This window comes from Pyricularia pennisetigena, assembly GCF_004337985.1.
Source record: "Pyricularia pennisetigena strain Br36 chromosome Unknown Pyricularia_pennisetigena_Br36_Scf_10, whole genome shotgun sequence".
Lineage (NCBI taxonomy): Eukaryota > Fungi > Ascomycota > Sordariomycetes > Magnaporthales > Pyriculariaceae > Pyricularia > Pyricularia pennisetigena.
In genome coordinates this window covers 100,983-128,557 of record NW_021940922.1, presented here as the reverse complement: position 1 = coordinate 128,557, position 27,575 = coordinate 100,983, and the positions used below count along the sequence as shown (strand labels likewise).

The 27,575-nt window shown below is 49.2% G+C and overlaps 4 protein-coding genes across 4 annotated transcripts; 1 reads left to right on the top strand and 3 right to left on the bottom strand.

Moving 5' to 3' along the window:
* Window positions 1-1,039: 1,039 nt before the first annotated feature.
* Window positions 1,040-2,180, bottom strand: PpBr36_10454 (uncharacterized protein; the record flags this gene model as incomplete). The annotated part of the gene is made up of 3 exons (XM_029897565.1): window positions 1,040-1,596; window positions 1,641-1,746; window positions 1,998-2,180. The coding sequence occupies 3 exons, from the start codon at window positions 2,178-2,180 to the stop codon at window positions 1,040-1,042; spliced, it is 846 nt and encodes a 281-aa protein (XP_029744091.1).
* Window positions 2,181-5,230: 3,050 nt separating this feature from the next.
* Window positions 5,231-7,492, top strand: PpBr36_10453 (uncharacterized protein; the record flags this gene model as incomplete). The annotated part of the gene is made up of 3 exons (XM_029897564.1): window positions 5,231-5,510; window positions 6,137-6,494; window positions 7,471-7,492. 3 exons carry the CDS (start codon window positions 5,231-5,233, stop codon window positions 7,490-7,492), a joined length of 660 nt encoding a protein of 219 aa, XP_029744098.1.
* A 13,219-nt stretch (window positions 7,493-20,711) lies between these two features.
* On the bottom strand, window positions 20,712-21,600 carry PpBr36_10452 (uncharacterized protein; the record flags this gene model as incomplete). Its single annotated transcript, XM_029897563.1, has 2 exons — window positions 20,712-20,755; window positions 20,814-21,600. 2 exons carry the CDS (start codon window positions 21,598-21,600, stop codon window positions 20,712-20,714), a joined length of 831 nt encoding a protein of 276 aa, XP_029744097.1.
* Window positions 21,601-23,364: 1,764 nt separating this feature from the next.
* PpBr36_10451 (uncharacterized protein) lies at window positions 23,365-26,619 on the bottom strand (the record flags this gene model as incomplete). The annotated part of the gene is made up of 5 exons (XM_029897562.1): window positions 23,365-24,226; window positions 24,298-24,324; window positions 24,393-24,885; window positions 24,954-25,529; window positions 25,584-26,619. The coding sequence occupies 5 exons, from the start codon at window positions 26,617-26,619 to the stop codon at window positions 23,365-23,367; spliced, it is 2,994 nt and encodes a 997-aa protein (XP_029744096.1).
* Window positions 26,620-27,575: the final 956 nt, after the last annotated feature.

The following is a 27,575-nucleotide window of genomic DNA, read 5'->3' as shown; positions in this document are numbered from 1 at the left end:
CCCACTTTTAGTCGAGGCAATTTTGGCCGACGGCCCCAAATTGTGCCTTGGTAGCTGCGCCACAAACTGAGGGTGCGCTGGGTATTACACAGCAGGACAACCCCCCGATTTCAGTGCTTGGGGGAGGGACTGCAACGTTTTTAGTGTTGACGCGTTTAAATTTACCAGCTACAGTACTCCTATTCAATACCAACAGCAGATATGCGTTCCAGCAAATCATCTAGCGGTAAGCGACAGGGTGTCGAAAGCGACCGTAGACTGATTTTGGGGCCAAGATTCACTAACTAACTAGTTGAAGAAGTCAGCTCCATTAATTCAGACAGCACCGGGAGTCTAATCGACTTTGTCATTCCTGATGAAGATATTTCTTCCGAAGATGAGATATCACAATCATATTCTCTTTCGGGTCCGACTTGCACAAGGAATTGTCGTTCGGACTGCCGGCAAGAAATAAGAAGAGTTAACGATCTAGTCCTCGGTTTGAAGGAAAATATAAAAGATACCCAGGAAGTCCTAAAAGATTTGGTGGCAGAAATAAGCTCGCTACGGGGTTCAGTTGCAAGCATCGGCAATCTTCATGATTCTAATAACTGTTCCCCATCGCTTTCAATAGATTAGTGTTGTGCTTCGGAAGACCGCAAAAGTCTTTATTCTTTTTCCGAATGCAAGTGATCTACAGTTTGTCCACCGATGTTGCTTTCTAGCCAAAGCTACAAAGGCCAAGCCAGTCATGTGAGGTGAAAAAATTCGCAAGGGCCGTTTCTGTCAGAGGATAAAAAGAGGGGAGAAAAGCTGCGACAAGGAGGTGTTTTATACTGGCCATCACATACATATATGTGTCCTAGAAAATGGTTTCTTTAATCATAAAGCTCTTAAGGGGATGGATCTTTACTAAAACGACATTCAATTCTATTTATCGCTAAAATAAAACGAAATAACTGAAAAGGTCTGGTTGCATTAAAAAGTCAAGTGTTGAACAGACTACCAAGTACTAGGGAATTTGAAAGGTGTGTTGAAACCAGTGAGTCAAGGGCACGATTTATATGGGTAGCGCAGCGGGGGTAGAGGCCTGAGCGGACTGCATGAAGTTGAGGAACTGATTGAATATGGGAATTAGTTCTGTAGGATTGAAATTAGCTAGTCGATTGGGTGCTTGACTGGGCGATGTCATGCCACGGGAAGGGGCCGATGCGACTGGATGCATAGATGCCGTGTGTTTCGCAACTGTACCTCTGGAAGCCGGAAGCATTGCAAGAAGTTGGGCGATCGAAGCATCTGCCGGAGTGGGATCGGCCGTCTGACTTGATGTTTTAACGTGTTCCTGAGCTGATGAGACCGGATTTAGGGATTCCGCTCGCTTTTGCTCAACTGTATCGTGAATAAGGCTGACAGACGGCGACCGGCTGCTTAAACGCCCCCAGCCCTGGGCCATCCTATATCTGTTCTCGGCCTTAACCGCCGCATTGTGAATAGCCTGGTCTGCTTTGTCTGACTTTTTCCACAATCGTCGAATATAGCTCCGCGTCTCCCAGGACTTTATCTTTTTCCCATTAATGTTCCACTTAACGAGGACATAAGTTGTGGGTTTTTTTTCCGCTGGGGCTCGATTGCATCCAGTTCATGCAGGGAAATATCCAAACCACGTGTCCAGGCAACCCCGTAAATCCCAAGTATATGACGTCCGCTGTATTTCCGTTTACTGTTTTCCATCTTTTCTCCATATCTGTTCTCCTGGTTGGAAACATTCTGTTTTTGATATGTCGTATGTTTCTCACCTTCGTACTTTGGGGGATACCAGTAATCTTCAATGCGATACGTCGGAGCGCTTTTACTGCCATACATGATATATCTAGTACCCCAGCCACCGAACCACCCTACAGTCTTGACGTTTCCATCTGGAGCGCTTCCAGGAAAGGGAACCAATGGCTTTTCATGCTGTCAAAGGGTTCTTGTTTCCTAACGTCCCCGAGTTGGCCACGAGTGTGCCCTGTTTCAACGCTTGTATTATTGTTTGGTTGCTTATCGCTGTTTCTACTTGTATCCTGACCTTGTTCTTCCGCACCATCTCCAGAGTTGGATTCTGTGAAATAAGAATCATCTAATTCAAATAGGTCCTCCTCAGGTTTGTTGAGCAGAGTCCTGAACCATTCCTTTTGTTTGGGATTAGTAGCTCGGTCCATCGAAGCTTTAAGCTTTCCCGACGCTCCTGCACGATCGCTATTTTGTTTTTAAAGGCGGTCTCGGAACTTTGGTTGTTGAACTCCCGTTTTTCCTACCGCAGCGTCCACTAATCCATCTGCAACATGAAAGCAACTTCATCTTGCGGACCATTGAGAAGAAAAGGAAGCGAGCAAACAAAAGCCGCTTGACGGGACTAAAGAAAGTCTTGAAGTTAAATATGGGTTTTCTCAGCCCGAAATATGACCATTACTTTCCCCAAATGAGTCTTTACCATTTATCCCAAATTCGGGATTGTGTCGCAGTAAACATTAGTGCGTAGCTGGTACAAAACTGTGCCATACCTGATAAATCCAATAGAGGTTTTGATTTACAGCTTTAGACAAATTTTGGGACCTCCTTTGAGGCATGCACTGACTCCAACGGACTGAATGTCTAGTGAGAACAACCCTAATTTGGGATTGAACTCGTATCTCATGACTGGAGATCCGAGACAGGTTTTAGTAAGATTGAGTATAAATACTCGGGCGTCCCAGTGACCCGAGAGTATGCTTTTAGAGGGCAAACAACATATTCTAGCCAAGTTGTAGCCTGCATTATGTCTTCTTTGGCTGCAGAACGTCGCAAAAAGCTCAAGGTCTTAAAGCGAGCGAGCAAAGATGCGACCAGAAAGAAATATTATGACGAATTGCTTAGCAAACCTAAGGAAGGATTGCTAGAGTTGAATGAAACGGACGCGATGGAAATCGACGCTCAAGAGCTTCTAGACGAGGAAGCTCAAGACCCGAAGGACAACAGACTATTGTCACGCGCATGAGTTGCCCTCTTGAATTTTCCTTGTCGTCCAGAATCCTGATCCATCATTGCCAAGACTGAGCGACGGGTGAACATTGCCTGAGCCGATGTCTGAGCCTGTGGCGCAGTCGCTAAGGCCCAGTTTTGGGTCGTCGGTTAAAGTTGCCTCGGCCAAAAATGGGCATGTTCAGAAATTGGGCAAGGCTTGGCCCAATTTCGGCCTTTCCGTCCTTCCAAGTTTCCGCCTTTCAAATCCTAGTTTTGGGCCCTCGAACCTCTTGGCGTCCCAAAAGTTGACAATTATGTTACTGAAGACGCAAATTGGCAGTTGAGTCGTTTTTGGACCAAGGAAACGATCGCTATAGTCGCTTGGCTGCTGTTTTGGCCCAGTTTCTGTCCACATTTGTATCAGATCGACTACATGGCGTGACTCGATTCGATTCAACTGAAACTTATGTGTAGCCAGGTTGAATACAAAGATTGATTTCTAATGGTAAGCGAACGACATGGAGCTCATACTGAAAGCAAAACGCGAAAGGCCGGGATGGGAAGGGCCAGAAGCGGTGGGAAGCGGCCTTTGTTGGCTTGACACCAGCGAAGTCATTTTCAAGCCAAGCGAATGTGGTACCAGGGGGGAGCTGGTGTGGCGGTACCAGTGGAAAGCTCTATAACGCGCTCTCACTGTGTCCCCACAGGCCATGGTCGGTACGCAGCAGGAGAGCTGTTGTTTATCCCTACCGGGGGTAGTATTCCAATTCGCTATGCTCCATTCCAGCCCAGTGCAACTGTGTTTGACCCTGATGACGCTGGTAACGCCATCGCCTGCCATGCCCAAGATACCCCCTCGCTCCAGGCAGCATCTATCCTAGGCTGCGATAAATCCATGCCCCTCTCTGAGAGTCTGCCTCCGTCGACACTCTCTAGGCGCGTCAGGATCGGGGCTGGCTTAGTTTCGGACGGAGCCGACCCCGCTCCTCGAGAAGCGCCTACAGGTGCGCAGACCCGCAGGTAACAGCTTTACGAGACTCTACGCCATGCCCGATGGAGTGCAGTGTGAGATACAGGGTGTCAAGAAGATCCCTTGCCATCGCTTGTCCCCGAAAAAGCTATGGTCTGGACTCACATCGTCCCTGAGTCTATGATGCAGTACTAATGAACTGGGAAAGGTTCGCAATTCTGATCTAATTACGTGGCGGCTTTAATTGGAGGTAAGTTCCGATGCCTTTGACTGCTCATGCCAAGCTCTCGTCTAATCATGTGGCAGTTTAACTTGCAGGAATGGGATAAGTTGGGTCTTTTGCCGTACATAAGGGTCAAGGGTTTACTGTGCCCGCTCGCACTGTTTTGAACATTCTGCATACAACATATGAGGCATCGTTACAAAGTGTTTGGCAGTAGCCTGCTCAAGTTATAATGCATTTGACAAAATACACAAACGGTAAGAAGAAAATAGATATTACTGAGCTGCGTCGGAATCTCTTCTATGCTGTGTTCTCTTCATCTTACAGTGCGGTGCCTTTGTCTTGAACAGACAAGAAAGCGTATGTTGTTTTACCACCAGTAAAGAGAGGGAATGATAGACCATAGTGTGGCGAACAGCTGCGTCGAAGCTGATTCACACATATACTATGGTGGTAGGGGTAAAGATAGTGCCCCCTGTACAGGGCTCAACAGAGTGTGTGGGTGCACAGTGAAGGTACGTATTCTGGAATTATACAGCTTTTCCCAAGTACCGCCGGGGCTCACTTCAAACTTTGAGTGGCAAATATACTGTTCAGGGGGTACGAATAAAAGGGCAGCAACCGTAGTATAATACAAATCACAAGCAAGCGAGCACCCAGTGAGCCTATGCTTTTTGCGCTTGATTGTCGAGAGCAGGGGGCAGTTGATGAACATCAAGTGTGGATAATTGGGTTTTCTCAACAAAAAATAAACTTCCCCTTTGACACAAATTAGTTAGGAAGAAACTAAACTGAACTTTTCCAAGGTATAAGCCCATGTTGGTTTGTGCATCTGGACCATCTTCTGATAATTTTCGAGCTCGAGAGAAGGTCTTTGATATTCTCCAGCTGCCGTCATCTTGAGGACCTATTAGTCCATCTTACACTAAGTCACCAAAATTGTGATTATAAAATTAATCTGTCTTCCTCATCCTTGAATGTGATGTGATCAATACGCCAAGTCCGCACTTTTTATACTACTTTACCTAAAAACTTCCAGATACTTTCAAGTAGTTGTACTGCCGCATTAGTCGATGATGTCGATCACCGACACAGCTTTCACTTACGTGGTGAACCACATTTTCCTTCCCCCCAAGCTCCCTGGAGGAGATGATTGGGAAGCCACTCTTAGTATGGCAATGCAGTCAACTATGGGAGCGTGCATTGAGAAGTTTGAGAAGTACGTTGCACTTGGAAGTCGTGCGTTGGTACAATCTGCGGCCTCGATGATTCGACGCATGGCCCAAGCCCAGGATGAGAATGGTTATGTACACTGTGATAAGCTCGAGCAGGCCCTTGGCGAGATAGGCAAAAAGGGTACGCAGATCAGTTTTTCACGGCTGCTTGAACTTCATACTAACGCTAGAGCTGAATCACTGCAGACTCTGGAGAAGCGATTTGTATCCACGTCGTTTCCCAAAACGCCGGTGTTCTGATCAGCAGACACAACGAATCAGTCTACATCAAGTCCTTTGAGCTGTCTCCGCTCAATTCGGCTATCATGGCATCCCCTGGTAGACTTCGCCGCTACTTTCCTGGACCTGCCATGGTGATGAATCTGAGAACCTTTTGTGATGAAGAATTCCAGAAATCTTTTGCCGGGGTTCTGCACAAGCTTTGCCACCAGAGCGGTCCCGACACTTGTCCTCGCGTCAGAAAAGCCGGTCAATCACATGATGAGAATCGTGATACAGTTGACCCGTTGTATGTGACTGAGTTCATGACTGCTTTTCTGGGGCCTGTTACCACGCATGAAGACACCGCGCAGGGAGTCTGGAAGAACACACGCGGTGAAGTCATGTGGCACGAGAGTTTCATGCCCTGGCGCCGGTCTCCAGTGTGGCTGCTCATCCGGGTCTCGCTCCAGCTTCTTCTTGGCCACGAAGCAACGTCAACAATCCAGGCTAGGTGCCTCTACAAGTCATTGATGCTATTTTTTACAGCGTCGTTGCTCATGGAGGGTCTTCTTCACCAAGACCTGGCCAGCGACATCATCGAAACCATGCGGTCGAAGGTCGCTCGACGTAAACACAAACTACTATCGGCTTTCCAGGGTCAAGTGGATAAAAAAGTAATTTCATTCGCAGACAAGGTTATGACTGACGCCGCTCGAGAGTTGGTTAACCGCCAGTGCCATCTTGTCGCAAACGAAAGCCCCGATAACAACCTGCGTTGCCTTGAGTCGGTCAATTTTGTCAGTGACACGGTTCACAGGTTGAAGAAACTTGACGACTTTATCAACTCCATATCAGGCCGGACTTTGAGCCAGCGAAGAGCGTCTTTCTGCCCGCCAACTTGTATGTCGGTTTTCAGCAAAGGCGTATTGCCCGATCTCTCTGCATGGTCGATTCACGACAATCACGACTATACGGCCTTCCGTCTTGCAGAACTCGAAGCATGGGTTGCTCACCACCTGGATGACTGGCTAAGCGATGCCATGATGAGTCAAAAGGCATGTTCCGAACTCTCTGACCTGATGACAACCTATGAGAGAATCGCTGCATCGATTTACAGCAAAAACCCTGAAGGAAGGTCAAACATGGTACTTGTCTTGATTGAACTCTGGATTGCGTGCGACAAAATAGCAACAGTCCAGATCCCACTGCTGGAGCAGTATGACCCTTGCATTCCTGCAGGACTGTTCGAGTCTCTTCTGCTGCCCTTTCGGGAGCAAATGGCCAGACTAAACAGGGCAGAGGAATACCTAGAACAACGGTGCCGCGCAGCCAACCAGTTGCTCCCCTGCGTTTTCAGCTCGTTCGGCGACCACCAGTCCTTCGCCGTACGGTTCTACAACCAATCGACAGACCACCAGAATCTGCTGGCCGAGATCGAGGCTATGGCTGCGAAGCAGCGCGCAGATAAGATCGCCGAGCTTTCCGATGTTCAGGCAAAGTATTGGCACCTTCACACACTTTTTGGGGCAGAGCGCTGTCAATATGTGGAGCTATGGAGCAAACGAGGTCGACCGTACCAAGCTCATTCACACCGCTGCCTCAAATGCTCGTATGAAAGTCAAATGAGGGCTTTAAATATCAGCATTCATGAGTGGCCTCTGCCGCAGAGCAAAATGGAGGCTCAAGCAATTGTTTTCGAACTCCACGCTCCCGTTCCTTTTTCCAAGTGGCGAGACATAACCACCTTCATCCTTCTCAACGTACTGAAATGCCAGTATGGGACTGTTAGCATTGGAAAACAAGAGCAAAGTCTCAGCACCTACCCGGCTCTGTCCAAATTTTGGGCACCGTCTTATGCCAACCAACGCATTGGTCTACAGTCATCGACAAAGCCCCATATGAGAACACACCGACGAATAAAGGCTGTGCCGAATCTCAAAGTGGGCGACGTCTGCCTTCACAACGGCCTGAGTTATCATTATTTTGACAGTAGCTATTCAGAGTACGTCACCGACGCAGCAGTCACACAAGATTTATCGTACTTGTGTACATTCAAGCCCCCATCGGAGTCCCAGGTGCTTGAAAAATACCTGTTCCGGCCCAGCACATGCCCTACCGGGCCTGATGCGAACACTGCCATCGCGAACCAAGCCGAGTGTCCCCCTCACCTGTCAGTAGAGGAATACAAGGGTCTCTGTTCTATCGTTGCAGGAAACCTCATCCAATGGCAAAATATTCTTGTACAGTTGGCGATGCCCAGCGTCAACTTCCGGAGAGCAGAGACGGGCTGCATGGTGCTCCAGGCCATGTACCAGGCTGGCCCATCCGATCATCGAAAGACAACGCTGCGGCAGAGTCACTCAATCCTTGATTGTGCAAACTTCTGTGCCCAGTTGATGGCCCAGCTGCGGCTGGCCACAAGGCGGATAAAGCAAAACTGGGAGTCGGCCTCAGCCCTGGCTGTTTTTATATCCGCTGCCATTCGAGTGCTTTCGCTCTGCGGCGACACACAGATTCAGTTTTCTTGTTTTGAATTTCTTGCCGAGGCTCGTGAAGTTGCGTTTAACTGGCTCGCGACAGTACGCGGCAAAGAAACTTCGGCGACGTCCAGGGAACCTGAGCTGGAACTTAAAGCCATGTCTGCCGAGATTGCTCTGATATGCACCGCGACGTTTGACGTCGAGGAGCCCTACTTTGGGCGCTTGCTAAAAGACGAAGAGAGTGCATCAATTCTGCTCCAGTCCTACATAGCTGTCCAGGAGTGCCTTGCCCAAGATAAAACCAACTCCCCATCGGAGCTTCGATGGAAGAGGCTCTGCCATCGGGCTCACAGGATTCTTGGTCAACTGATCATTTCTGGACAAGGTAGCGCGCTCGACAAGGCCATACGAGAGGCTTGGCCTGCATATAGTGGTGGCACTGGGTGGAGACCTGTATCCGAGTCAGTATACTACTGGCTCGAGACGTCCGCCGAGTCCGTTTGCGGCCGCTCGCTGGCCGTTCATTTCAATCTGATGACCGGGGAGCTGCTTGTCAACGGCTCTCCGCTTTCGCGTCTTCCCAGCGACTGGGAAAGTCACCCCACCTACCGGGCGCTGTTTGGCAACCAGATCTTGGACGTTATGCCATCAAACGTTCCAGGAATGCGATTCTCAGTGAAGAAAGTTGTGTCTGGTTATGTCCTCAACATAGGCCTTCAACCAATACCCGGGCTTGAATCTGAAGACCTCATTATCTCGGCCAAGAGGCTAAATGTAGAACTGGACGCCTCTACATATCATCTGGTGCCGGCTAGGGTATTCAACAAGAAGCTGCCAAAATCATTTGTCACCGAATACTCCCATTGGTATGATGCCGCGAGGAGTACAATTAATTTCTGCCCAAGGTCTAGCCCGTGGGAAGCACTCGGCCTCGGCAACGGTTGGACCATGTCACCATTTGATGGTGACCAATGGAAGCTACAGGGTTTCAATCATCAGCTGCTTTCGCCGCTCAGCCCAACAGCAGAAGCTGTTGGCGCATGCCTGCAGCCAATTGAAGACATTGAGCACATGCACCTGATGCTCGAGGAGGGCACAGGTACGCTCAAAATCAAACTCCCCAGACTCGACCTCGGGTTCCGTCTGGCCCCGGGATCAATTCGGATGCAATCTGTCCAGTTTCGAGGCATGCAAGTAGACTCGGATCAGTCCATGGGCTCTCTTGGTGGACTAGCTAGCAAGCTCCTGCTTACCGAAAACTCGGGAGCAAAGCGAGTTGTCATCATACCGGACGGCGATGTGACATGGTGCAGGAGCCACCACCACGTCATTGTCGACATTGCCAAGGGCACTGGCTGCCGGACTCACTTCTACGACGTAGACAGGCATCTCGGCCGACTGCAGGACAATGGAAGCCTCCGGAGCAAGCTGTACATTGCTTACCTCCATGGCGTCACATCATTCGCCATCCCAGACCCCCTAACCGGCTGCACGGGCACAGAGCAGGCGTTATCAATCCTCCAATCCTCTGCCGTGAAGTCCATGTCGTCAAATCTTTCTGACGAGGACGTGCAACTGCTCATCAAGATAAGCCGTCTCACGCCTTCGAGACAGTTCTACCCCAGAGACCTTTGCGTCATGCAGCAAGTAACGTGGCTACCAGGGTTGAGTTTTCTGTCCCAGCCTAGTCACTACTACGTCGAGGTGATGGGGATTTTGGAGCATGCGGAAATACAGAGCATTTTCTGCACAAGTGACAGTACGAAAAAGTCCATGCGCAATTTGGTGAAGCGCCTAAACGAGGCACAAAACCTCGACTCGAGGCTGCTGATGCGAGACAGGGTAAATAATGCCTGGGTAAGAGTGTCTGGTTTTGGTGCCGAGGATTTCACTACTCAACGCGACAGAACCTACCCCAGCAGAGACCGTGCCCGATCAGAACCTGGAGAATATGATTGCTTTGCCATGTCATCGGCGATGCACTCCGGCGAGGCTCTTCTTACGAGCGAGCCTGGAAATGATCTGCAGGGGCGGCTCTGGCGTCTCTTCAAGGATTTCGACACAGTCTTGGGGTCAAACCACGAGTGGCCTTTGTCGCATCTAGCATTTGATTCTGCCTGGCTACGAGATTTGCCCGCTACCTTTGCGCAGCAGTGGTGCTGGATTCACAAGGTACTAAGCTCTCAACGCCCCAAATTCAGTCGATTTCAGCTCATGTCATGGCTTTCTGCCATGGCGTTTGCGGCCAGGAAGGCTAAGCATGCAAATATCCAAGATCCCCGGCTTCTCCAAGTGTTGTTGGCCTTTGCTCTAGTGCCTGAGATGGCCGAGATTCTGCCTCCTTCTATCGACGGATTTAATGTTGCAGAAGGTTATCAGTTCGACGAGGATGTTACCAGAACCACAATTCGCATTTGTCTCCGGGGCTTCGGCAGTCTTGCAGAGTTGGATACGCCACACAAGCCTTATGAGACGGAAGAGGAGTACGATGAGCGGCGCCAAAACAGGTTCGAGAAGCGTCAAAGGGAGGCGGTAGATGATTTTATCAACAACTTGCGAGGGCAGTGGCCATGCCGGGAGCCGGGACTTGCCGCACAATTGCTGGACGAAAGCGTCACAAAGTATATCGACGTTCGGTCTGCTGGAAAACACATGGCGAGGAAGTTTCACACATGGCACGACAACTTTCTCTTTTTCAGGTATTTGGGTGACATTGCCAGAGTTATGGCCAGTCAACGAGTTGTCACTTTCGCCAAGGTTGCGAGGCCCAGCAGCGCAATAGTCCCTTACAACTGTGATGGGGCTTGGGAGGACTATGTGATTAGGCAAGGGTTCATCTCAATCTCCCAGGTTTTTTCCCAAAGTCAGCCCCTAAGCGATCCTTCTCAATCCCGTCATGACTTGAATATACCTAAGACGGCAAAGCTAGCGCCAAACGCCCACCTGTCCAGAGGCAACTTCCGCATTTGGGAGCTTGTGAAGAGACTCCAGGCACAAGCCGTATCAGACTTTCAAAGACGGTATGCAGCAGACTTGAAGGAGAGCATCCAGGCTCTGGAAACTATGCTTGCCAGACCGGCAAGCGGTCTATCTAGTAACGATTTTGGGCGTTTGAGGACGGAGCTTGAAACATACAGAGCGTCATGTATTAGCCATATGGACAGGCTGCTTTCCGTCTTGGAGGCTTCGATCGGTATTCAAGGTGGCCCGGCGAGTCGAGCCACCAGGCCCTTGCCGAGAATCTGCCCAAGATTCTTTATATCCCAGCTTGCAGCCGACCGATGGAAGCTGCTTCCGGACGCCTGGAAAGGTCCAATCGTCGACTATGGTCTGGCAGTGCATGACGTCCAGCGGGCCCAGAGATTATTGGCTTTGACGTCCCCAGAGCGGCAGAAAGAGCTGGCCGCTGAACTTGGCAACCCCGGACACAGCAACTGGGACCCTCTGGAGCTACCGCTGGCGCTATTGATGGAGGTCGAGACAAACATCACCATCCGGGCAATCCAAATGGATATCGCCATGGAGATGATCAGTCCTCCCGGGGGCCAAAACGCCAGCATGCAGCTCAACATGGGCGAGGGCAAGTCATCAACAATCGTACCTTTGGTAGCCGCTATACTAGCCTCCTTAAGGGAGTGCCTGGTTCGTGTCATCGTTGCGAAACCACAATCGAAGCAAATGTTCCAGATGCTTGTTGCCAAACTGGGTGGCTTACTAAGCGTCGTCGTCCATCGGCTTCCCTTTTCGCGTGATCTCCGCTTGGGTGTCGACGATATGGCCACAATAGCTCGGTACGTGGAGGACTGCGCCACCACTGGCGGCATTTTGCTGTTTCACCCTGAGCATATTCTCTCATTTAAGCTTATGGGCCTGGAGTGTCTCGTGAACTCGGAAAGCGTCGGGATGGGTCAGCTGTTTTTGGATACACAACGATATTTTGACCTACATTCGCGGGATATTGTGGATGAAAGCGATGAAATCTTTAGCACCAAGTTCGAGCTCATCTACACCATGGGAATCCAGAGGCCGGTGGCGTTTGGCCCGCGGAGGTGGACGCTTTTGCACCACGTTCTTGATGTGGTTCGGCAGGTCTGCCCTTTGCTGGTTCAGGAAATGCCTCGTGCCATCGAATACTCTGTTCGGCATGGGCCGAGCTCTTTCCCATTCCTTCGCATCCTCGGAGGTAGCGAAACCCAACACCGTCTTGCATGCGCCGTCGCCCGGCAGATTTGCAAAACAGGGTTCGCAGGTGTGCCCATAGCCCGCCAGGCCAAGGCATCACAGGAGGCTGTGTACACCTATCTCACTGAGCCAAGTCTTTCTGCCGAGCAGATAGCGCAGGTTGAGAACGCCGATAGGTGCATCTTGTGGGTCGACAACATCAAAGACTCTCTACTTCTTCTTCGTGGCCTCCTCGCTGGCGGCCTCCTCGGGTTCGTTTTGGGACAGAAGCGCTGGCGTGTCAACTACGGCCTCGACCCGGAACGAAGGCCCCCGACTCGCCTGGCTGTGCCATATCGAGCAAAGGACTCACCGTCCCCTCGCTCCGAGTTTTCACATCCAGAGGTCATTCTTTTGTTGACTTCGTTCAGCTACTATTACGGCGGTCTTAGCGATGAAGACTTGTTCCATGCCTTTGAGCATCTCCTCCAATCGGATCAACCCAAACAGGAATATCAAGAATGGGTCAGAAGCGTCCAGGATCTCTCGCCTGCATTTCAACATCTCGAAGGCATCAACATCAAAGATTGTCATCAGGTAACCACGCAAGTTTTCCCGGCATTGCGTTACTCCAAAGTTGTCGTCGACTATTTCCTCGCGCATATAGTGTTCCCAAGATATATGAAGGACTTTCCCAGCAAACTCAGCGCCTCTGGATGGGATTTAGGCGCTGTCAAATCGCACCCTACGACTGGATTCAGCGGCACCAAAGACTCACGAGAGCTTTTGCCGCTATCCATGCTGCATCTTGACCTGAAGGGGCAGCAACATATCAACGCCCTGGTTATCGAGTACCTCCTACAGGACGAGACTAACATCATGCTGCTACCGTCGCGCGAGGAGACAGACTCTGTAAGAAGTGACGCGGAGCAGCTACTGACGGCTGTGGTGAATGCGTGCCCGGAGACCCAAGTCTTGCTGGACGTTGGTGCGCAGATTCTGGAGCTTAACAACCTCCAAGTGGCCAAGCAGTGGCTAGAGATGAACAACCAAGCGGCGAGCTTTGGCGGCGGCCACGCGAAAAAGCAAGGCTGCGTCTATCTTAACAATCACGACGAGCTGACGGTCGTCGACCTCCGCGGCGCCACCGAGCTTCTTCAAATATCGCCATATGCTCAGCAGCTCGATCAATGTTTGGTCTTTCTTGATGAGGCCCACACCCGTGGAACGGACCTCAAGCTTCCGATATATTATCGGGCTGCGGTCACACTTGGAGCAGCACTAACCAAGGACCGACTTGTTCAAGGTATGGTTATTCAACTTGACACTCGAGCTACTCTATTTGTCCCTATAACTAACATGTTTCACAGCGTGCATGAGAATGCGGCAGCTTGGCAAAGGCCAATCAATTTTGTTCTGCGTCCCTCCAGAAATTCAGTCCAAGATCTTGCAGCGGAGAGTTTCAAATCGAGACACTGCTGCAAACCCAATAGCAGTCGCCGAAATCATCGAGTGGACCATCTCAGAGACGTGCATCGATCTCGAACGGTGCGTTGCCCTATGGGCAGTCCAGGGCAAGCGATTTGCCCACCAGCAGCACCTTTGGTCTGAGATAGCCGGGGCAATAAAACTTTCCAACGGAAAAAAAGTGCAAACCAAGCAGTGGGCCGAGAAGTTCCTCGAGTACGAAGCGCGGACCATTCAAGATCTGTACCATCCAGGTCCTCGCCTGGCGATGTTGTGCTGCGACCAACACGCGGATCACGACGGTGTTGCCCTCATCGAGGAGCATGTGGCCAACTTTGGAAGCAGCGGGGATATGCACTCAACAACGACACTGCAGGAGGAACAGGAGCGAGAGCTGTCGCCCGAGATTCAACGAGAGATCCAGGTCCAGAGGCCGCATCCGGCCAAGCCAGCTACACACTCGCTGGATCCAGAAGTGTTGTATTTCATTCAAACTGGCGTCATCCGAAAGGCTGCGCTCTTGTTGACGTTTTTGCCGGCCTTTACGACACTTTCTCATACCACGGCCGCAGCGCACCTGGCCAATCTGGCAGAGTTCCCGCAGGATCTTCTGGTAACCAGGGATTTCGCCCGCACCATTGAGATCCGCGACGATGACGGTGACGGAAGCGAAAGCAAGACAGACCAGTTCCTGCGCGCGGTGCAATGGGTCGTAACCAGCGCCGGCGGGAGGAGAGACGGCGACGTGACGACCATGGTGATCATCAGCCCCTTTGAGGCGCAGAACCTGATCGACGTGATCACGACCCACGGGCGTGTCGTGCTTCATCTGTACGCTCCGCGTCTGCTACTGGGCTTTGAGCCCCTCGACGAACTCCGCCTCTACACGACCCCAGCCCTGCCGGACGGCTGGGCTATACCGCCCCGGCTAATCTTGCAGCTGAACCTCTTCTCTGGGCAGTTGTACTTTGCCTCCTTTGCAGAGTATACTGCTGTGTGCGACATGCTAGGCCTGGATTGGAGGGGTTGTGTCGGCGAGCAGGAGCAGAAAGTGAGCGGCGTCGGGGCTGACGGTTTTGTTGACCCGTTGTTTAGGACGACTGACGCTGAAACTGGTTGTACCTTTCAACACAGTCCCGTCGGGTTTCTAAAGGTTTACCTGAGCAAGGTGCGCCGGGACAGCAAGGGTATCGACAGGACACATATGGGCAAGATTTTGAATGCGGTTCTGTTGACGGAGGAGGAATTTGCGAACTGATGGGCATGATCGGTTGTGTTTCGCGCCGCTGATCACGGAAGGAAAATATTTGTTTTTGGCTGTTTGTTTCTCTTTTGCAAACACCCTCTGTGACTACCAGTTTTCTTATTAGGCCACCAGTGCTTTTACATAGCCTTTGACGTCAACGATGGTCACTCTGATGTTTCTACTTCGACTTTTGACCACCGTTATAACTCGTTATATCTCCCTATTTATTTTGTATCAGCTTGTACTACACTCTTGTGCTGGAGAAATGCCTAAATGCTCGGAAAGCTTCTCGGTCTCTTTTCTTTTTCAATCTCATACCTTGTCTGCTAACCCCCTTCTCCGACGCCTAGTTTGCGTAGTAAATACAGCTTTACTCAATGAAACTATCACATCGTTTTTATCCGTGCGGTTCAGTGGCGGTTATCAATTGTTCTAAACTGAAGAGAGAGAGAGAAATTACAATTGACGGCGCGCTGGAGAGACGCGTTTAAATCCGAGGTCGGTGGCGTTCTCCAATGTATGTCTGGCCGCGACACGGTTAGGGGTACCCAACGTTAGTGGCAGTGTTATTCGCCCGCAGGTTTTGACCCTAGTCTACCGACATTCTCAATTTGACATATTTTGAACAACCAATTAAAATATAGGACTTAAACTTTTACCCACTAATAATATATGGGTCCAACTTTAATTACCCTGTCATAGTGCGGTTGAAGTACACAGCCATCCGGCCCCGATGCGTGTTCCGTTGAGCAATCAGAAGACGGCATACAGGCTGTGGTGCTACAGTACGATGTACAGCCAGTTGTTATCAGTTCAGGAGAACTTTTGACCATGCTAGTTTTTTTCATTACTCCTCGAGCACTGGACGGATTTGGGTTACAAAGAATCCCAGCAAGGCCTGTTTTGGCGCTTTCCAATTTTTGGCCTTGCCTCTAACTTTAGGTACTTGCCAGGTACAATCGGAATCTGCCAAGCCACACGAGTCACGGCTCCACACCACCACTACTAAAAATGTTAACTACGAAATTTGGCGAAGCCCATTTCGCCTTCTACTGTAACACTATGAAACGCCCACAAATATTATCTCGAGCCTGCCATCTACTGCTGCTCCAAGAATATCTCAAAGAATCCTTTGCGATTTTAACGAGTTTTACCCTTCCCGCTATGTGTGTTATCGAGTCCTTTTCTCACAATAGCAAGCAACCTTGAATTGGCGACTATGTGGCTGAGTCTAGGACTTGGACGCAGCTTTTCTGACTGGATCTTACCGCTCGCTTTGTAAAGCAAGCAATAGGCCCGACCGACGTTTTCAATCGTCTCTTTGAAAGGCAGAGTGAAAAACAGTGGTGTGACCACGTCATTTTCTGATTTGGGTATGTTTGCTACATTTTTCGAACGAACTGCCAGTTTGACGGACCGAAGAGTGTTTCCCATGGCAGTTCGATATTTCAGTTGTTGGAAGAAGGGCGATATTAGATTCCTGGTTTCAAGACAATAAAGTGAGATCCTTTGTCTGGAAGTGAGCTGGCTGAACTATTGAAAATCGAAGGTCGAGAAGAATTAAATAGGAATACTGAAAAGCGTTATTTCATTAGAACTTATATGTCAAGGCCGAAATACCCACCCGGCTGACGTATTCCCAATTTGGAATCTGAGTTGCCCAACAACCGGTCTGGGCCTTTGGTAAAGTCTGCTGACGCATTCGCAGCCACTGGAAAACATCGAGACCCATCATTGCTTGAGTGCTTTGCTGCATGGATACTACGGCGCTGATTCATTGCAAGCCCCTTCATCGTAAAAATGCATATGGAAGCTGAGTTATTGTTTTAGACATGAATGCTGCGAAAGACTGTTGGATGCGATGAAGGATGGAAGCTGGAAGCTATCTTGTTGTACTGCTGCCTTTGTAAACTCTGCTTTTTATAGAGAACATGAGAGCAGCTCATCAGAAAAGAAAAACGATAAGATTACGAGAGTAAAAATTGGGAGATTAAACGGGTCCGAATATCCATCTACGCCGGGGGATAAAAGTATAAATAATCAATGCTCTCATGAATCTCGGCTCGATAATGTCCAATCTTGACAACTTTTCACCGAATCAAACACACTGTTACGGCCATTTTGATCGCAATACACGTTGCCACCAGTCGCGGTTGTCAGAATACCAGCTATGCGTGTCGTTACATCGCTATTCAGTCGAGAGGAAAAAAGGACGGTAAAAGGCCGAATTTCTGCGCTGTTCAACTTTCAACATCTGAGACATTTAGAAAAGGAAGACGTGACAGGTTTCGAAAGGGTGAGAAGAATGTCATAACTCAGGCGCTCCATTGCGCACACTGCCGTCAGGTGGCTCGTTAAATCATGAGCTAGATTCGTCAGCTAAGCAGCCGTTTATGTGAGCAGTCTCCACACCTCGCGGAAAACATTGAGGGTATAGCAGTGCCTTCAGCAGTCATAGCGACCGGAATAGCATCAGTGACGTCCACTGGGTCCCGGGAAGCTGTCGCGACACCTACCCCCTGCCCACCGACAGAGGCAAAGGCAGCTCTACCACGGTTAATGCCATGTTCATCTGACGGGGAGCCTACTGTCACGGCCAGGGTAAGCATAGCACGGAAGCTAGTCTATTGGCGCCTATCGACGAAGATTCTACTCTGAGGAGAGGAAAGGAAACAAACAAAGTTCTGAGCTTGACGCGACGTCGATAAAGGTATCACCCTGGTGGGTCGTTGGTCCAGGGTCAGGGTTAGGGTCTGGTGATCTCATGGTCCAAATGTCACACCTACCACCACTACAGGGGCAAAGTCACGGAATGATCGAACGCTACAGGCTCTGAAAGAAGCCGCCCCGCCGCAACTTGGGGGAGGTTGCATCCCAAAAGACTTTGATTTGAGAGAGGATGCCCCCTCTAGATTTCCCCTGGCAGGTAAAGCTTTGCTGCGACCACTTAGTATGGATTCGGAGACGCTTGGACAATGGGATGGTTCGCAGCCTGTGGCTCGCTACCCAGTTGTTCCTCAAAACACCGGGTCACTTGGCAATTTGGACAATAGCAGCTGGGCGGACGATGTCGACTACATCTATGAACATGGAGCAGAGGCCAATTGCAATTATTCGTGGCACAGCCCATCCTTCGACGAGCCCCTACACGAATTGATGGCTTGAGCGAAAGATGTCTGTGTAAAAGGGTCGCCTTGGATTTAGCTATTATGAGAAAACAGGTCAGCTATGGACTTTGTGTGATTCAAAGACTTACCAGGGGCAGGAGCTTTGAAGGGACATTGGCTTCACATACTATATGCTGATGCGCGATTGCTAAACATGTTGCAGATAGTTGCTGCATGGCAAGTGCGCACGTCGTGCGCAGAACCGCAAGATAACGCAAAATTCATATTGTTCGAAAGTTAAAATATTTTCGTTTCCAAGACTCAAAACCAAAATTGGAGTAAATGAAACATATCGTTGCTAGTCGCGGTGGATGAGGACTACGAAGAGTAACTATTTTATACAAGAAATACGAATTTCAAACCGCGTTACAAAGCAGACGTTTATGAAGAGTACCTAAGGGGCACTATCAAGCTAAATCTTGGCCTCAGAAAACCTCTGCAAAAACGTGTACAGCACTGCTTATTACTGCGCCAAACAGTGCACAACATGTGCATCCTATCAGAAGCTCGAACACGTTACCATTTTCAACCTCGATCCATGGCGGCAACTCATCGAGCTTGGACCAGACCATAGAAAGTTTCAAGGTGGGCATTATGTACGGAACGCAAAGCAGTAGTCCAATGAGCAGTCTCAGTAGGAAGACAATAGGCTTCGGTGAGAATAAAATCTCCTTTGACTTTTTGAGCCAGGCAAAGCGGCCATAAGCCGACATGACGACAAGAAAAGTACCGATAACAGTTAGCACTACGCCGGCTATGAGGGTATGGCGGAAATATGGCGTTGTGATTTGTATAAGAGCAGCGTCGACATTTTCAATATCCTGAAAGTGCTGTTTCAACACTTTCACAATTTCCGGCTCGATGAAAGTAGAAAGGTCAAGAGGCAGGGCATCACATGAGCTTTTGTCACCGATATGGATACAGAACTCTCCGGTCCCCAGGGAGCAGTTTTTGGGAACTAGTTCTGAAATAAGCTGGGGCGCTTGGCTGATGACTTTGGGTATATCTTTAATAATCTGTGGGACCGATGTAGCAACTGCTCCTGCTGCACTCTGGAGATTGTTCAAGATGCTGGAAACACGAGCTCCGGGTTTTATGCCATCTAAAAGACCTTCTTGCTGCGGGAAACGTCGTTCAAGCGTATCGAGTTTCAGGATTTGCGTGACATCAAACTTTTGAATTTAGCAGCTTGAAAATGCCAAGGAATTAAGTGACTTTACTTACTTGCAAGGTGACTATGCCAGACTTTACAGTATCCTCGTTTAAAAGCGCATATGCGCTCAGTATTAAAGTGCAAACAGAAGAAAGAACTACAGTGGCGAAAGCGGAATGCGCGAGAATTTTCCATTTAAACATGACGACGGCGAGTTGCAGTCCTTTTGTTACGAGGCTCAAATCTATGTTGGGTGCAATAGCATTTATACAAGCCATGTTGCTTCGTTGCAGTTCAGTTTTGGACCAATTCTAGTCCTTGCGGAGGCCGAGCCTTATGCATCCGTAAAACAGGCCTAGGAGACTAAATCCTGGCAGATTGTCCCACTTTGAGTAATAGCTTATATGATTGCTGTGGAACGACTGTTGCTAACCAAAAACCGGCGGGGAATGTTTTGCAATTCACTTCATTCAGCCTTGAGGCCTATTCGCGCCATGGATTCTTTTTCTGTTTTTGCCCACCTCGGCGTTCGTACCTGTCCAGTTCGGAAGATTCGGCAATCCCGTCCGAGTTTTTCAGTCCCGAAATCCAAGTGCTGTCGACTATTACCATGCGATCACCTTTCCCAAAGCAATTTTGTCGGGTTTCTGGCGCCCCATTTGCATGTAGCAAGATTCGCTAGCGAGCAACAGAGAAATTGCGCATTGACAGGCATCGACGGCTAGACATGATATTCAACGCTCCAACCGTTTTCTTTTTCACTAGTTTCTCCTTTGGGAAGTGCTGCTTTATTCATCTTGTCTCTCAAATTCAAAATAGGTATTTTTCATAAATTCTGTGCATTACTGCCTCTCAGACCAGGAAATGCTTTACCATTTGTCTCGCTTTGATTTCGCACAGGCATTTCTGTTATGAAATCTGCCCTAAACGAGATTTGAAAAAACGGAACGACGCAACGAGCAACAATTATTTTAAACCAGGCTTGGGTCCAGATTCGGCTTCGGACCGAATCTAGGACTGTCAAGGTCTAATTTAACAAAACGTGACCATCACCTCTTCCCAATTTCTGACCCAAATGTCCGCTAAATCGGGGTTGCGTTTGGCCCGACGCTTTTATTTTTGAAATCCCTGACAAGCCCTGGGTCAATATCCCTCTCATCAACCCATGTTGGTGTCCAGCATACGAGATACTGTTTGCCGCTGGTTCTTTCGTGAATCCTCTCGTCTAAAACACAGTCCACAATCCATTCATCCGTCTTTGAGCCGCGCGCCTTTTGGTTCGTTGGGACATTTTTAACACGAGTAGAAGCCTCATACGACCTCCCTCTCTTTTTGTTTTCTTCCACTAGATCTGCATTCTTGTTGTCGACCTGGCCGTGACGATCTGCTTTACCCCTAAGGGCTGCTTCATCTTTTTTATCCCCAAAGCGGGAGTTTTTTGCCATTTTCATCCTTGCAGATCTTCTAGCCAATCTCGGTTCGCTGCCTTTGCTTTGGTCACTCAGAGAAAAGTTGCTTCCCGAAGCAGCTTGCTCCTCTTTTGACACACCTGCTGACGTGTAGTTCTCGGCTACGGCGGGCAGCAAACATTGCAACACTTTGCTGGGTGTCGGCAATGTCGGGTCTTCATCCCCCACCAGCTGATACTGCGCAGGACGATACGAAGCACCCATCGGTTCTTCGGATCCTGTACAGAATCTTTGCCGTTTGGTGGGTCGATCCGTTGATTCGACGAGTTGACTCTCGCCAGTCTCAGTCTTATCAGCCTCTGCTGCCGTTACACCAGGAGACGAATTTTCTTTCGAATCGCCAATCAGGACAGAAGGTTCGGCATGAGTGACATGCTCAGTGAACTGCCCTAATGTGAATGCAGCCTCGGCTGCTGGGGCAGTTCTGACTGGATTCTGGGGCAGCGCTGCCAGCGGCAGTTGGGCTGTGTGATTTTCCAAACAATGCCGCCTGTTTCCAGACTCGGTTTGCAGCTTGGTGTCAGCACCATAGCTTGGCGTCAAGTGCGATTGGTCTATTTGATGTAGCGATAGATTAAGTCCCGAATTCGAATCACTGGCCATGGGTCTGGCAGCCACCAGTTCTTTGGTATCATGTTCGTATCCACGGGGCCTTTTGGAAACGTTCGAGCTAGGTTTGAATGCAGGATGAGAGGTCGTAATTTTAAGCGGCTGGTTGACCGGCACATGTTGGCTTGGTGCGACGGGAGGTTGTGAACCAACGATAAAAGGTAGCGGGACGGGAGTGTTACGCCTAGGCCCATGGTTGTGAGACTTTACAGGTTCGACGGCATTGGTCTGCTGTGTGATGGAAGGAACCAAAGACATGTTGACTGGTGCAAAAGAACAAGACAGATTGTAAATTGAAGCTGGAAAAGAAGATTGATGGGACTGCTGTTAAACTCTTGTAATTGACTGGCACGGAAATGGGACTATTTATATTTGAGCCAAGGAAATACGGGACGGACACGCCGTGGCCATCCTGACTGGTTCTCCACCAAGATGAAGCCAATTTGCTGACTCGGGCAGAATTCCAAGAGTTTGCTGAGTTTTCATGACAAAACCGACAAAAGAAGTTAAAGAGAAGCAGCAGCAGTACTTGTAAAGCGATTTGACAGCTCTGCTGGGTAAAGGTACTACATATTACACTCTTGACCGGAGTCCCATTAAAACTGGCATACCTAAATGTAATGTGTAGGTATATTCTAATCTCCTATCTCGTTTTACAGCCCAAAAAAAAACAAGGCAATCCACGGCAACAGATGATGGACTGACCTTTCGGACTTTATTAAAAATTCAGTTCGGTGGCAAGAGTTGAACTGGCACCAGGGCCAATAACTACTTTCGCCGCAAAGGAAATATACACCAGGAGGTCGGCAACGAAAAGAACGACGAATGCGGCCTGCAATTGCCGGTCGGGGTCAGCGACGCGCAGCCCTTTTTGGCAGAAGCTCCACAACTTACAAAATAAAACCAAAAAGGCATGCTGATGGTTTTCATAAGCAGAGGCAGTGCTATGGCGACAACCAATAGTGCTAGGACTCGGAAGATGAGATGGACCATCAGAATTGTCTTGGTTTGGTTGGTGGTGGAGCTTTGTGCTAAGCGCATAAACAAAAGCGCACCCGCCTCGGCTAGGCGGTGAACAAAACACCCTACATAAAGGACAGCTTGACTGGCGATTAGGCTCACTGTTAATAGGCCTTGGCAGCTAACTACGAATGCAATGCTAATGGAATAAATTCCGAACAAGTAGACTGGTGCTTTGGGGTATATTTGTGTCGGGAATGTTTGTGTTGATTGTAATGCCTGTAACATATTAGTACTAAAGCCGCGTTGTGTCAGAATCAGTTGCCTTACTTGTGGGATGATTGTTAGCCAGGAATAGGATGCGAGCATATGAAGATATCGGGAAGAAAAATATAGTAAAGAGAGGACCCCAATAGACGTTGCCAAATAAATCGACCATGCACAGAAAAGCTGTAAGCTGCTCAAAGAGGTATGACTGTGCGGTTTCAGTTTTTTGCATAGATAAAGGTAGAATACGGCATAGTTGAAAGAGGCGAATATGCAAAGAAAACAAAAGCTAAAAGTTGCAGCGGCTGGAACAGCCGCTATGAAAGGATGAGGATCGTTGGTCATTTTGAGAGTTAAAATAGCAAAAGCGACAGTTCTTCCTTAGCGTCTTAGCTTTCGATAAAGGCCAGACGAAGCTCATCTGAAAGCTGTTTTTTGTTATTCGCGTTATCGTTCCTGACTGGAAACTATGTGGTTGGTCTTCGCATGGCACCCTCAAATTTTGACCCGACTTTGTTTAGTGATCGAGAGTGTTTGCGTATATCGAACTGTAGATGAATGCCGGCGAGCACCTTTGCGTAGGCAGTTCGCAAAACGCCTTGGGTAATTCGAACTGGAGCTAGATTGATATTGCCGCCGGCATAAGGTAAAGAATTAAATTGTGGCTGCTGCTGCCTAAAAACTTGAATGCAAAACGCTTGCAAGGTCTATCAATATAGCAAGCGCCTGTAAGCATAATACATAAATGCAAAAGCGCCAGTGCAAAATTCTATGGGAAACCATTGACAGCATGATTTACAGCAATCTTCTCCTTTTCCCGTTGCCGCCTCCCCGGGACCCTGTCCATGGCCGTTTGTGATCTGACCTCCCGAACGCTCCCCGGAGGCCTTGCAAATTTACTAGATTCTCCGCTGAAAACGGCGATCCGCTTATTTCACAGGCGTCTTCGCGGTCTTGCTTCAGCGAGACGGAAAAGCTGCCTTGTGTGGTAAACTGGACTTGTTTCTGGAAGCGGCAGCCTTTGGAAGGTCCCCATTCGTCCACTTTCCTCTCGACCGGCCGGCCATCAATCCAAAAGGAAGCCGAGCCTTTATGCAAACGGTCAAACAGCTCGGTAAACCCCGGCTCGCCCGGTGAAAGGGTGCACAAAATGCGCCCAGTAACAACCTGTTTCCCCGCAGACCGTTGCGGCACGGCGTCCAGCTCGAAATAAAACAAGGACGCCACCAGGCAGCGGGCTATGCGCTCAATTTTTCCCGAGATGGACTGATCGCCTTCACCTCGGACCTGAAGTTCTGGAATGCTCCGGAAATCGTCCAACCTTGGCAGATCGCCGTCGAACTGTACGTCGAGTCGGTGATATCTGGGGCTCGTTTGGAAAAGCTGCCTCAACTTTTTATCTTTTATTTTTTCAGAAAATAGGCGACAGAGCCTGGGAAAAGCGCCGTTTTTCCAAACGTTGCGAACCTCGTCCGGACACGGGTTGGCCGTTCTCGGTTTCGATTCGCCGGTACCTATCGAAAGTACAAAATCCGGCTGTTCGACGTCGGGAAAATACGCCGCCATTGCGGTGAGGGCTGACAGAAGTGGGTCATTCTCTAGTGGCCCAGCATCTTGGAACGTGCCGAGACCTGCAAAGTGCTTAGGTGAGAAAATCCTGTATATGTTCGAGTTAGACCTCTTTTTTTTCTTTCGCATCGATCGATGGACTATCGCTTGGATACATACCCTGGCGCTGCAGAAGCCGCTCGTGCGCTTTTTGATATTAGTTTCTTTTTTCTTTTGACTCTATTTTTGTCTCTAATCGATTTAGGAAAGCTTACATTTCCCACAGTGTTAGTTTTTCATTGGCTTTCGAGGGTACAATCTCGTCGTGTGTGTTGCTGCCAAGCACGGCAAGACATTTTGTCGGCTTTTTCGCGTGGTGGTTGTTTTGATAAGCTCCATTTCGGTTAGTAAAAATGCGGCACATCGGCTCCTCGTCTACGGTGGCGACGGGGAGCCCGATCAAAGTTCCGTTCGCCGTGGCGCTGGAAACGTCCAAGATTCCTTTGTCGGCCCCGAATATATACCTCAACACGTTCTCAATTTGCTGCGAAGAATACAGCCCGTCATCGAAGTAGGATACCAAAAGTGCAGCAAGTTGGCCCAGGAGGGATACGGGGCTCCAGGCGGTGGTTAGCCATGAGAGCATAAGTTTGAGAAACGAAGGCATGCGCGACGTGCTCAGGAGCTCTCGACGTCGGAATATCCGACCGGCCAGTAGTTCGAATCTTTTTGTGGATTCGGCGATGGAGGACCCGTTGACGAACATGTCTGCAACAATAAGGCCACCTTGTGGAAGTTAGTAGGCACAAGCGCCCAGGAAGCGTGCAGCCACGTACCAGAACTGATACCGAATGCTATTTTCACAAACCGCTGCAGCGGCACAGGGAGGTTCACGCGTTCTTCTATTCGCTTCAGTATCTCTAGTACCAAGGTGCCGCGGACCCCGCCACCGTCGAGACAGAGTACCCCTACGCCTGCCGTCGGGGGGTGGATCCGAATCCGCGTCTTTTCGGACAAGCGATTCTGACAAAGAAGACATTTTTCGAACGTCCAAACCGACGGATCATCGTCCGCACAGAGACCGAAAACACGCACGCAGTTTTCACAAATCGTATGTCCAGGGCACAAATCGTACAAAGGCCGCCGCCGCAAACAGACCAGGCAGGTGTCCGAGCTTTTGATGACGGCCCATTTGTTTGCAAAACGTGCGAGGTTTTCGGAATGGATATCGGCGGTGGGAACTGCACCGACGGACGACGATTCGACGTATTTTCTCAAATGGGCTTCTATGGAGCTTACAAAAGTATTTGCAGATACTGCTTCACGATTTTCTAAATTCGAAACGCTCTTTTTAAAAGCTCGGGTAACGACGCCTTTGTAAAGATGCCGAATTACGTCCTCGGCGTGAAAATCTAAATATCACGTTTACGTTAGCTGGTTCGTTAAACACCGGAGTTGTAACGTACAATGGGTTCCGGGTGGATAATTATCCAACAGGAAGCTTGACGCGATCATGGGCGTAGCAAAGGTAGCTATTTCGCTCGGGGATTTCACGAGACTGAGAAAGTCGGACAAATGTGCCTGTAAACTTTGGGCTATAGGGTTCGAATTCCTGGCAATTTTGACAAAGTTGAAGGAGCCATCCAGGTTACCCGCAAACTGCGCGCAGGCGCCTTTGAACAGAGCAGCAAAATGGGTTGCGGAAAAATCGTGCCTTGATTGTAACCTGTCATTTCGCGCCGAATCCAAACTGTCCAACATGCGCTCTTTTAACGGCCTGTGCCGCGCCGATCTAGAAATGTTCTCGTCTGGGAATAGCGCAACCGTCTCCACTGCTGAAAACACGGCGTGGGGATCTTTGACGGTATATTTTCTTATCAGTTCAAACAGCCTTTCTCGTATCTTGTTTTCATTTGCCCCTGTCCCTGGGTTTTGATCGACCACTACAATCAATCGCGGGCGCACCCGCCCCGAAAAGCTGGACGGAAGGCTTCGGTCGAGCCAAGAAGCCAACTCGATGGCGGTCTGGTCAAGACCTCCAAAGTCTTCGCAGAAAAGACAAAACACGTCGGTAAACGCAGCGAGAAGGTTGGTATGGAGCCTGCTTACGGACCTTTGCATGTCATGAAGGGATCTTGGTCTCTTTATTGGCTGTCTTGTAATTTCGTGACATTTATCATCGGCATTTGTACGACTTTCCTTTTTACAAACCCTGGTTTCTGCTATGAGCAGCGGTGTGCCAAACACGCTGGAGGGGTCAATGTGAAGGTGGATTTCGGATGTATTTTGGCTGGCGATAGACTCTCGATTCCTTTTAATCCCAAATATTTCCAACGCAGCCTTTCTAGCTGCGTCTCCAATCGCGACAACCAAGGACGGCTTCTGGACATCCGGGCTGGGAATGGTCTCAAAAGTATTTTGCAACTTATCCGACACCAGCAATTCAGCCTGGTCGTGCTGCGCGTCCAAGGCCAGCCAGAAATTATGATTACACCGAGGCATGCTGTAGCTTACACGGCAAATTGCAAGCGATGTAGGCTACTTTCTTGCTTATTTATATGTTTTGTAAAGTCGAGCAAGGGACGAAATGCCGGCCTTGTCTGGTGCGCTCCTTAAAATGGGATCGCTTACTTTTGTGGGGGACAATTTCGGGACCGTAGGTATGAGTGTGCAATTCCTAGGCCCGCAAAACAAACTCTGCACTATACCACTTTCAGCACCTGTTATCACGACAACTAGGCCAGTAACTCTGAACAACATTGCAGGGTCCAAGGGGGATGGTTTTATGCAGGTGGCCTCCATTTTTGACAAGGTGCACACGAAAGAACAAAGCCGCAATAATTGGAGTGACTGCTAAAGGGTGGGAGTTTTAATTTGTGGGTTTCGTTTACGTTCGGCGCAAACCTGTCGTTCAATTTGTTTCCCTACTAAATATTACAAGGCCTAAATTTGTTCCTTCACTTTTTTAAGAACGGGATTTCTTGCCCACTTTTGAACAGCCTTAGATCGCGACGGAATTCGCTGGGCGCAGCATTGGCCAATTTAGGAAGGTACAAGAGTAAGCCAAGAAAGAGCCGGTAACTTTGTTTTGCGTACAGTATTGTGGCACAATAACTATTCCGACTGTTATACTATTGGAATAATGATAACTATCGCACTTGAAGGGATATTCCGACATAGAGTAACACGTGCGGGCCCCTTTGTTTTGTTCCAGAACAAATTGCAAATAGCTTCCTTTGTTGCCTCGGACGACAGAAAGGAAGAATTAAATACAGCGATCCTCACTACTTATTTGTCTCAACCCGAGTCCCTACGCGTAGACGAGGTCTACAAACATATACCTTCCAAAATCTTGGAGCGGCAGCGGCTATTACAGATGCAGTTCCGACACTGGTCCCAAATTAATTAACCCAAGTTCTGGTGGCGGCTATATCCAAGAAACCACAACATAACTTATA